At 37.9% G+C, this 11300-nt stretch overlaps 1 protein-coding gene across 2 annotated transcripts in view; it reads left to right on the top strand.

Moving 5' to 3' along the window:
* atp1a2a (ATPase Na+/K+ transporting subunit alpha 2a) overlaps positions 1–11300 on the top strand; it is a 180544-nt gene that overhangs the window by 46832 nt on the left and 122412 nt on the right. Inside the window, exons 9-10 of one of the 2 annotated variants that reach the window (XM_062023159.1) lie at positions 314–512; positions 9977–10086. In XM_062023159.1, coding sequence (XP_061879143.1) covers positions 314–512; positions 9977–10086 — 309 coding nt within the window. Of the gene's footprint in view, positions 1–313; positions 513–1136; positions 1237–9976; positions 10087–11300 lie in introns of those variants that run through there. The other variant, XM_062023160.1, reaches the window with a different exon arrangement.

The following is an 11300-nucleotide window of genomic DNA, read 5'->3' as shown; positions in this document are numbered from 1 at the left end:
TTAGGTTGATCTCAGAATAGTTTCTAATCTAGGCTAGGCTCCAGCGCCCTCCGGGAAGTGGAATAAATTTGATGGATGGTTCAAAGTCAAGCATACAGACGTGTGTGTGTGTGTGTGTGTATGTGTGTGTGTGTGTGTGTGTGTGTTCTTGCATTATACAACCATATGGAATGTGTGTATTGCATATTTCTTTCCCACCTGGCCAACACATGCTTTCCCTCGCACAAACACTTGAACGCATCATTGCCTCCACCTGCTCCTCTTCATCATTCACCTTCCTCACCGTCCTCTTCCTCTCCTCCCCCTCCACCAGGTGTGTTTGACGCTGACGGCCAAGCGGATGGCCAAGAAGAACTGCCTGGTGAAGAACCTGGAGGCCGTGGAGACGCTGGGCTCCACCTCCACCATCTGCTCGGACAAGACGGGCACGCTGACCCAGAACCGAATGACCGTGGCCCACATGTGGTTCGACAACCAGATCCACGAGGCCGACACCACCGAGGACCAGAGCGGTGAGATGTGGGGAGGGGGTTAAGGGGGGGATGGCGGGGGAGTGGGGGCACTGCGAGGAGGCAGAGAGGTTGTAACCACCTGCTCAAATTCATCTACTCAGCCTTCACTCAGCCAGTCAGGCACACACACACACACACACACACACACACACACACACACACACACACACACACACACACACACACACACACACACACACACACACACACACACACACACACACACACACACACACACACACACACACTCCAAGCAACAGGCAGGGGTCCACACCACCATCACACAATAGCTCTATTTCTTTTATTCTTCTATTCTACTTTCCTATTCCTTGAATCCTCTATTCCAGGGGTCGGCAACCCGCGGCTCTAGAGCCGCATGCGCCCTAGTGGCTCTCTGGAGCTTTTTCATAAATGTATGAAAAATGGAAAAAGATGAGGGGGAAAAAATATATTTTTTGTTTTAATATGGTTTGTGTAGGAGGACAAACATGACACAAACCTCCCTAATTGTTATAAATCACACTGTTTGTATTAAACATGCTTCACTAATTCGAGTATTTGACGAAGCGCCGTTTTGTCCTACTAATTTTGGCGGTCCTTGAACTCACCTTAGTTTGTTTCCATGTATAACTTTCTCCGACTTTCTAGGACGTGTTTTATGCCACTTCTTTTTTTGTCTCATTTTGTCCACCAAACTTTAAACGTTGTGCATGAATGCACAAAGGTGAGTTTTGTTGATGTTATTGACTTGTGTGGAGTGCTAATCTGATATATTTGGTCACTGCATGACTGCAAGCTAATCGATGCTAACATGCTATTTAGGCTAGCTATATGTACATATTGCATCATTATGCCTCATTTGTAGCTATATTTGAGCTCATTTAGTTTACTTTAAGTCATCTTAATTCAATTTATATCTCATGACACACTATCTGTATGTAATATGGCTTTTAATTTTTTGCGGCTCCAGACAGATTTGTTTTTGTATTTTTGGTCCAATATGGCTATTTCAACATTTTGGGTTGCCGACCCCTGCTCTATTCCTTCTTATTTACTGTTCTACTTTTACAATATTTAGCTCTACCAGGAATCCACTATTCTATTGTTCCTCTCTTCCACTGCTCCTGTATTGCACTTCTTCCCTATTCTTTTCTTCTATTCTACTGTTGCTCAGTTCCTCTTTTCCACTATTTCTGTGTTCCTCTAACCTTCTATTTCACTGTACTCATGTTCCTCTATTCTTATACTTCACTGTTCCTCCACCCCCTGTTCTTCTGTTCCACTATTCCTCTATTACAATATTCCACTGTCCCTCTATTCCACTGTTCTTTTGTTGTTCTGTTCCTCTATTCCACTTCTGCAATGTTCTTCTATTCCTCTGTTCCGCTGTTCTTTTGTTCCACTGTTCCTCTGTCACCCTGTTCCTCTATTCCACTGTTGCTCTGTTCCTGTAGTACTCTAATCCACTGTTCCTCTTTTTTATACTCCACTGTTCCACTGTTTCTCCACCCCCATGTTCCACTATTCCACTGTTCCTCTGTTGCTCTGTTCCTGTAGTACTCTAATCCACTGTTCCTCTTTTTTATACTCCACTGTTCCACTGTTCCTCTGTCACCCTGTTCCTCTATTCCACTGTTCCTCTGTTGCTCTGTTCCTGTAGTACTCTAATCCACTGTTCCTCTATTTTTATACTCCACTGTTCCACTGTTTCTCCACCCCCATGTTCCACTATTCCTCTATTACAGGGGTCACCAACGCGGTGCCCGCGGGCACCAGGTCGCCCGCAAGGACCAGATGAGTCGCCCGCGGGCCTGTTCTAAAAAAATAAAAAAAAATAAAAAATTTAAAAAAAATAAAAAAAATTTTTTTTCAATTTTTTTTATTTTTTAAATTAAATCTACATAGAGAAAACACAAGATACACTTTCAATCAGTGCATCAACCCAAACAACCTCCCCCATGCACACTCATCCACACAAAAGGGGTTATTTCTTTCTGCTACCAATATTCTGGTTCCCACAACATAGACAACACATCTGCAAGGGACACACATGATTGTATAGGCTGCTGGTCCACTAACATTTTCATTAATTACTATTTTTTATGTAATTATTTTTATATTGTTTTACTTTCTTTTTTATCCAAGAAAATGTTTTTTATTTATTTATCTTATTTTATTTTATTTTTAAAAAAAAGGGCCTTATCTTCAACAGACCAGGTTGTCAATTAAATTAGATTTTTTTAAAGGGTTTTTTAAACCAGGTCCAGTCCAGATAATGTCCAAGTCGGCCTCAGCAACACACACCTTCATTCATGTACACAGAAAAAAATTAGGGAACACAACAGATTGCATATAATTTATAAACAAAACACTTTGCATTCCATTCGAAAGGACGTTCCCTTTAGATTTCCGATCCTTAACATTTTACATTTATCATAATTAAGCTTAAGGCCAGATTGCTGTGAAAATATGTCCAAAAGATTAAGAAGGTTCCGCAAACAATGAGGAAAAATCTTATCTTTGTGAATCAGCCTTTTCTGACATGAACTTCATCGAGAACAAACACAGAACACGCCTCACTGATGCACATCTGCAAGACTCACTCAGAGTTGCAGTGTCAAGTTACACACCAGAGTACAACACACTAGTTAACAGCATGCAATGCCAGGCTTCCCACTAACTGACAAAGAAACAGATAACAGATTTGGTGTCCAGTTCAAAGTGTGACATGATTTAAAAATTTGAGAGTTGACTTTTGTATTTTACATGAGTTATTATTTGTACAAACATGGTGCAAAGTAATTCATGATTTGTTAAAAAATGTTAGTGGCTAGCTAGTTAAAATGGGATATTGTGATTTCACAAGACTGTCTTAGAAGTGATCATTTGAAAATGTTCAATTTGAAAAATGTGCACTTAGAGAAAATATAAAAATAAAGTGTTGCATATTGATATTTATCTGTTTCTATATATATTTATTGTGAGAAATCATTAAGATGATCAGTGTTTCCACAAAGATAAATATCATTAATTATTAATAATAACAGAGTTAAAGGTAAATTGAGCAAATTGGCTACTTCTGGCAATTTATTTAAGTGTGTATCTAACTGGTAGCCCTTCGCATTAATCACTACCCAAGAAGTAGCCCTTGGTTTCAAAAAGGTTGGTGACCCCTGCTCTATTACAATATTCCACATGTTCCTCTTTTCCACTGTTCCCTTGTTGCTCTGTTCCTCTATTCCACTTCTCCAATGTTCTTCTATTCCTCTGCTCTTTTGTTCCACTGTTCCTCTGTCCCCCTGTTACACTATTACTCTATTCCACTGTTCCTCTGTCCCTCTGTTCCACTATTCCTCTATTCTACTGTTCCTCTGTCCCCCTGTTCCACTATTCCTCTATTCCACTGTTCCTCTGCTGCACTGTTCCTCAAGTACTCTGTTCCTCTATTCTTCTATTTTGCTTTTTTTATGTTCCATTTTTCCTATATTCCACTATTTCTCAATTCAAGTGTTTCTACATTCAGTTGTTCCTCTTTACCACTGTTCCTCTGTTGCTCTGTTTCTCTATTACACTGTTCCTCTTGTCTTCTATTCCACTGTTCGTCTGTTCCACTGTTTCTCCACCCCCCTATTCTTCCATTCCTTTATTTCACTGTTCCTCTGTTCCTTTATTCCTACATTCCACTGTTCTTCTCTCCCCCTGTTCTCCTGTTCCACTCTTCCTCTATTCCACTGTTCCCATGTTGCTCTGTTCATCCATTCTTCTTTTACACTGTTCCACTGTTTGTCTCTTCCACTATTCCTCTATTTCCCTTTTCCTCAATTTCACTATTCCTGTATTCCACTGTTCCTCTGTCCCTCTGTTCCATTATTCCTCTATTCCATTGTTCCTCTGTTGCTTTAGTACTCTATTCCACTGTTCCTCTATTCTTCTATTTCACTGTTTTTGTGTTCCATGTTCCCTATGTTCCACTATTTCTGTATTCAAGTGTTTCTACAGTCAGTTGATCCTCTTTACCTCTATTCCACTGTTCCTCTATTCCTCTGTTTCTCTATTACACTGTTCCTCTTGCCTTCTATTCCACTGTTTGTCTGTTCCACTGTTTCTCCATCCCCCTATTCTTCCATTCCTTTATTTCACTGTTCCTCTGTTCCTTTATTCCTACATTCCACTGTTCTTCTCTCCCCCTGTTCTCCTGTTCCACTGTTCCTCTATTCCACTGTTCCCATGTTGCTCTGTTCATCCATTCTTCTTTTACACTGTTCCACTGTTTGTCTCTTCCACTATTCCTCTATTTCACTTTTCCTCTATTTCACTATTCCTCTATTCTAGTGTTCCTCTATTCCATTATCCCTCTTTTCCTCTAGTCCACTGTTCCTCTATTCCACTGTTACTTTGTAACTTTTCCTCTCCTCCTCTTGTCTTCTTTTAGACTGTTCCACTCTTCCTCTATTCCACTGTCCCCATGTTGCTCTGTTCATCCATTCTTCTTTTACACTGTTCCACTGTTTGTCTCTTCCACTATTCCTCTATTTTCCTCTATTTCAATATTCTTGTATTCCAGTGTTCCTCTATTCCATTATCCCTCTTTTACTCTAGTCCACTGTTCCTTTATCCCCTTGTTCACCTGTTCCAGTATTCCTCTAGTCCACTTTTTTTCTATTCCTCTGTTGCTTTGTAACTTTTCCTCTCCTTCTCTTGTCTTCTATTAAACTGTTCCACTCTTCCTCTATTCCACTGTTCCCATGTTGCTCTGTTCATCCATTCTTCTTTTACACGGTCCCACTGTTTGTCTCTTCCACTAGTCCTCTATTTCACTTTTCTTCTACTTCACTATTCTTCTATTCTAGTGTTCCTCTATTCCATCATTCTTCTTTTACTCTAGTCCACTGTTCCTCTATTCCACTGTTCCTTTATCCCCTTGTTCACCCGTTCCACTATTCCTCTAGTCCACTTTTCTTCTATTCCTCTGTTGTTTTGTAACTTTTCCTCTCCTCCTCTTGTCTTCTATTAGACTGTTTATCTGTTCCACTAGTCCTCTCTTCCACTGTTCATTTATTCTACGCGTCCTATATTTCTTTGTTCCACTTTTCCACTATTCTGTAGAATGTCTGGCCCAAACAGAAATATGGTGTCTTGTAGTAAAAGTATTAGTACTGCCAAAGTTGTGTGTTTAATGCACAACCACGAGTCGGCACAATCAGCTGATTAAATGGAACACGATTTAAAGTTGTATATATCAGCGACTTGTCCAGGGTGTACCCCGCCTTCCGTCCGAATGCAGCACCCCCCGCGACTCCAAAAGGGACAAGCGGTAGAAAATGGATGGATGGATATATCAGTCTTTCTTAACCACTGCTAAGCCTAGAGAGCCGCCGTATAGTATCTGTTTCTCAGCTGTCATATACTTTTCCACCATTGGTGTCAGTAATGACAACCTCTGAAAAAGAAGAAGTCTGCAGAAGTTTCTTAAGCTCAAAAAATACGACTACATTGTTGAAGTGGTGTTTTTATTTGCACTTTCATTTATTGACAGTTTAGTTAAGAAACATGTTTATTATTAGTTTACTTATTTTAGCACATACCGTATTTTCCGGAGTATAAGTCGTTCCGGAGTATAAGTCGCACCGGCGGAAAATGCATATTAAAGAAGGAAAAAAACATATATAAGTCGCACTGGAGTATAAGTCGCATTTTTTGGGGGAAATGTATTTGATAAAATCCAACACCAAGAATAGACATTTGAAAGGCAATTTAAAATAAATAAAGAATAGTGAACAACAGGCTGAATAAGTGTACGTTATATGACACATAAATAACCAACTGAGAACGTGCCTGGTATGTTAACGTAACATATTATGGTAAGAGTCATTCAAATAACTATAACATATAGAACATGCTATACGTTTACCAAACAATCTGTCACTCCTAATCGCTAAATCCCATGAAATCTTATACGTCTAGTCTCTTACGTGAATGACATCAATAATATTATTTGATATTTTACACTAATGTGTTAATAATTTCACACATAAGTCGCTCCTGAGTATAAGTCAAACTATGAAAAAAACTGCGACTTATAGTCGGAAAAATACGGTAATTGTATGCAAACATATTTTTCGCCAGTTATTTATGAGTCCCTTCTCATGCAGTATATTTTGTTAGTATTTATTTTTCTAATCAGCCTAACATAAAGTTTATGTGTTAAATAAATAATAATCCTTGTGATTAGCACATGCTTTCATATAATTGACAAGGTTGTAAACGGTTTGTAGCTTAAATATAATTATTTAATATGATTAAAATTAAAAGTAAGATTACTCATTCAGTGTTAATATTTCAGAGGTCATAAAGGTTGAGAACCCCTGGTGTATATAATTCTATATAACATTATATTTAACATTAATCAAACATTGTACATAAGTAGTATGTAAAATTGTATATAATGTTATATTTAACGTTGTATATACAATTTGACATATGTTGTATTTAACATTGTATTTGAAGTTGTACTGTTTGTAGCGTGTAAATCAGAGGTGTCAAACGGATTAGGCCCGCGAACAGGTTTTATCCGGCTGAGCCAAAAAAATGTAATGAAATAAACCGTTGTTTTAAATGTGTCCACAAGATGTCGCATTAGTAATTCTTTGTATCTTTGTATATAATGCCATATATGTAAAAAAAACAAAAAAACAACACATGATGTTAGTGCACCAGTCGAGGAAAATGAGCAAACTACACAAATAACATCCTGTAATTTTAATTTTGTATTATTTTTTTATCTTGATAGATGAAAAATTAACACCAATGAGTTGACTGATGAACATTATCACATAATGTATTCAGAAAGTTTAAATAACGACAAATAAAGATAGAATACTTTGAACCGCAACATGTAAGTGTAAAAAAACATTATAATTTGTACATTTTCAGAATGTGCTTTTTCTATTTTTAAACAAAGAAAACAATCTGAAGTTGTCTTTATTTTTAAGTTATCGTGCCGTGATTTTACCAGTCTTTTTTCTTCATGTGGCCCCCGATCTAAAGGGAGTTTGACACACCTGGTGTAAATGAATTAAAGCAGTGCCAATGACCTTAATAGCTACAAATAATAAACATGATTCTGCATTTATTCTGCTATATAATGACCACAAATTACAAGATTTTTAAAATGTATATTTTCATACTTTTAAAAAATTAGTTATTGCAGCCTACAGGGCTGGACTGACCTATAGCCATCCATCTAGCTGTCTATATCTACAGTATATGTTATCTCTAGTATGTCCACGGTAAAAAGTCAGTGTTCAAAAACAAGGAAAAAAAAATACAAAAATTTGGGGTATTTTACTTGAACTAAGCAAAATTATCTGCCAACAGAACAAGAAAATGTGGCTTGTCAAGACTTTCCGAAACAAGTCAAATTAGCTAACTTCAATGAACCCAAAAATAGCTTAAATTAAGTATATTCTCACTAATAACAAGTGCACTTTTCTTGGTAGAAAAAAAACATATGAGACCTTTTTGCTCAATATGTTGAAAAATATTCTTAAATGAAGTAAATGCTAGTGCCATTATCTTGACATAATGATATGCGCTCGGCATTACATTTCTTGAAACCAGCAAACTTATACTAAAAACTAGTTTATTGTTTTTAATGGAAAGGCAACAAGGCAAGCGCTTGTTACTCTCGGGGTCTCCTAGCCGCTCAGGCAAATCATATGGTCTAAAAATGCATTTTTCCATGGATAACATGACATCATCGCGCCAAGTGCGTGCTCTTTCAGTCAATTAGTGCGCATATATACAGCCCGGCCCCCGGCCAAAATTTTTTTAATTGTAATTTTGAAGAATTTGTCTGAATGTGCATGAACTATTTTCTGTTCAAACTAGTTACAAATGTTAACTGTTTAAATATTAACTAGGGATGTCTGATAATGGCTTTTTGCCGATATCCGATATGCCGATATTGTCCAACTCTTTAATTACCGATACCGATATCAACCGATACCGATATCAACCGATATATACAGTCGTGGAATTAACACATTATTATGCCTAATTTGGACAACCAGGTATGGTGAAGATAAGGTACTTTTAAAAAAAATGAATCAAATAAAATAAGATAAATAAATGAAAAACATTTTCTTGAATAAAAAAGAAAGTAAAACAATATAAAAGCAGTTACATAGAAACAAATAATTAATGAAAATGTGTAAAATTAACTGTTAAAGGTTAGTATTATTAGTGGACCAGCAGCACGCACAATCATGTGTGCTTACGGACTGTATCCCTTGCAGACTGTATTGATATATATTGATATATAATGTAGGAACCAGAATATTAATAACAGAAAGAAACAACCCTTTTGTGTGAATGAGTGTAAATGGGGGAGGGAGGTTTTTTGGGTTGGTGCACTAATTGTAAGTGTATCTTGTGTTTTTTATGTGGATTTAATAAAAACAAAAAAAAACAAAAAAAACAACAACAAAAAACGATACTGATAATAAAAAAAACGATACCGATAATTTCCGATATTAAATTTTAACGCATTTATCGGCCGATAATATCGGCAGACCGATATTATCGGACATCTCTAATATTAACTGACCGTTTACAGTACTGTGCCAACTGTACTACTATATGAGTGCGTATTTTCTCTTGTTTCATTGAAAATAAAACAGTAAAGTCCATTTGGCTGTCATCTGTTTTAATTATGAGACACAATCGTGTCAAAGTCAAGATTTCTTTTTACATGCTTGAAATAAGAAATTATTACTTTAAAAAAGTAATCATTGACAACACAGCTTTGCAACAGTTGACATTCTAGTTTCAAGCATGTTTTACTCAATATAGGTCATCAAATCTCAGCAACAAGCTGTAATATCTTACTGAGATCATTTAGGACCAAAACCCTTAAAACAAGTAAAACACTCTAACATAAAATCTGCTTAGTGAGAAGAATTATCTTATAAGACGGAAAATAAGCAAATATCACCCTTATTTGAGATATTTCATCTTACTTAGATTTCAGTTTTTGCAGTGTACGCCTGCCTATCTACAGTTGGGTGCAACAGTGCTATGATGATGCATCTGGCTAAAATTAATTCATAAAACAGCGCAGACTTCTCACCAATATGTCGCTCGGCGTGTCGAGCAGTCTGCAGAGCGCCAGACTGAAATGAAAAATGAATGCAGGGTGCCAGCGCCGAAGCGGAGGTCATTTCTAGAAAGATTACTGGAAAAGGACGGGACATGCGATCTAAACAGCTCCGACGCCGTGTTCAAAATGAAATCAATGTCCTTCTTCAAATTGGTGAAATGAAAAATCCAAATAAAAGATGTTGTGTTATTTAGCTGCCGGACTGACAGCGCACATATTGCAGGAATACACTTTTAGAAGAATCATCATGAGGAGAGGAAAACAACAAAAAAAAAAAACCCTCTCGTTTACATTCTTCTTGCAGGTTCGGGTTTTGACAAGAGTTCTGCGACTTGGTTAGCCTTGTCCCGCGTGGCTGGCCTGTGCAACCGAGCTGAATTCAAAGCTGGACAGGACAAAGTGGCCATCTTGAAGGTAGACGCAAACACTCCACAAAAGTTTCAACCTCTGGAATAACAACCCCTCTGTTTGAATCTGTTTTTATATGCAAACCCCGTTTCCATATGAGTTGGGAAATTGTGTTAGATGTAAATATAAACGGAATACAATGATTTGCAAATCCTTTTCAACTCATATTCAGTTGAATGCACTACAAAGACAACATATTTGATGTTCAAACTCATAAACTTTATTTTATTTTTTGCAAATAATAATTAACTTAGAATTTCATGGCTGCAACACGTGCCAAAGTAGTTGGGAAAGGGCATGTTCACCACTGTGTTACATGGCCTTTCCTTTTAACAACACTCAGTAAACGCTTGGGAACTGAGGAGACACATTTTTGAAGCTTCTCAGGTGGAATTCTTTCCCATTCTTGCTTGATGTACAGCTTAAGTTGTTCAACAGTCCGGGGGTCTCCCTTGTGCTATTTTAGGCTTCATAATGTGCCACACATTTTCAATGGGAGACAGGTCTGGACTACAGGCAGGCCAGTCTAGTACCCGCACTCTTTTACTATGAAGCCACGTTGATGTAACACGTGGCTTGGCATTGTCTTGCTGAAATAAGCAGGGGCGTCCATGGTAACGTTGCTTGGATGGCAACATATGTTGCTCCAAAACCTGTATGTACCTTTCAGCATTAATGGCACCTTCACAGATGTGTAAGTTACCCATGTCTTGGGCACTAATACACCCCCATACCATCACAGATGCTGGCTTTTACACTTTGCGCCTATAACAATCCGGATGGTTCTTTTCCTCTTTGGTCCGGAGGACACGACGTCCACAGTTTCCAAAAACAATTTGAAATGTGGACTCATCAGACCACAGAACACTTTTCCACTTTGTATCAGTCCATATTAGATGAGCTCAGGCCCAGCGAAGCCGACGGCGTTTCTGGGTGTTGTTGATAATCGGTTTTCGCCTTGCATAGGAGAGTTTTAACTTGCACTTACAGATGTAGCGACCAACTGTAGTTGCTGACAGTGGTTTTCTGAAGTGTTCCTGAGCCCATGTGGTGATATCCTTTACACACTGATGTCGCTTTTTGATGCAGTACCGCCTGAGGGATCGAAGGTCCATAATATCATCGCTTTCGTGCAGTGATTTCTCCAGATTCTCTGAACCTTTTGTTGATACTACGGACCGTAGATGGAGAAATCCCTAAATTCCTTGCAACAGCTCGTT

Source organism: Entelurus aequoreus, linkage group LG16 (assembly GCF_033978785.1).
Source record: "Entelurus aequoreus isolate RoL-2023_Sb linkage group LG16, RoL_Eaeq_v1.1, whole genome shotgun sequence".
In the NCBI taxonomy this organism is placed as follows: Eukaryota; Metazoa; Chordata; class Actinopteri; order Syngnathiformes; family Syngnathidae; genus Entelurus; species Entelurus aequoreus.
This window is presented reverse-complemented; position numbering and strand designations above follow the sequence as displayed.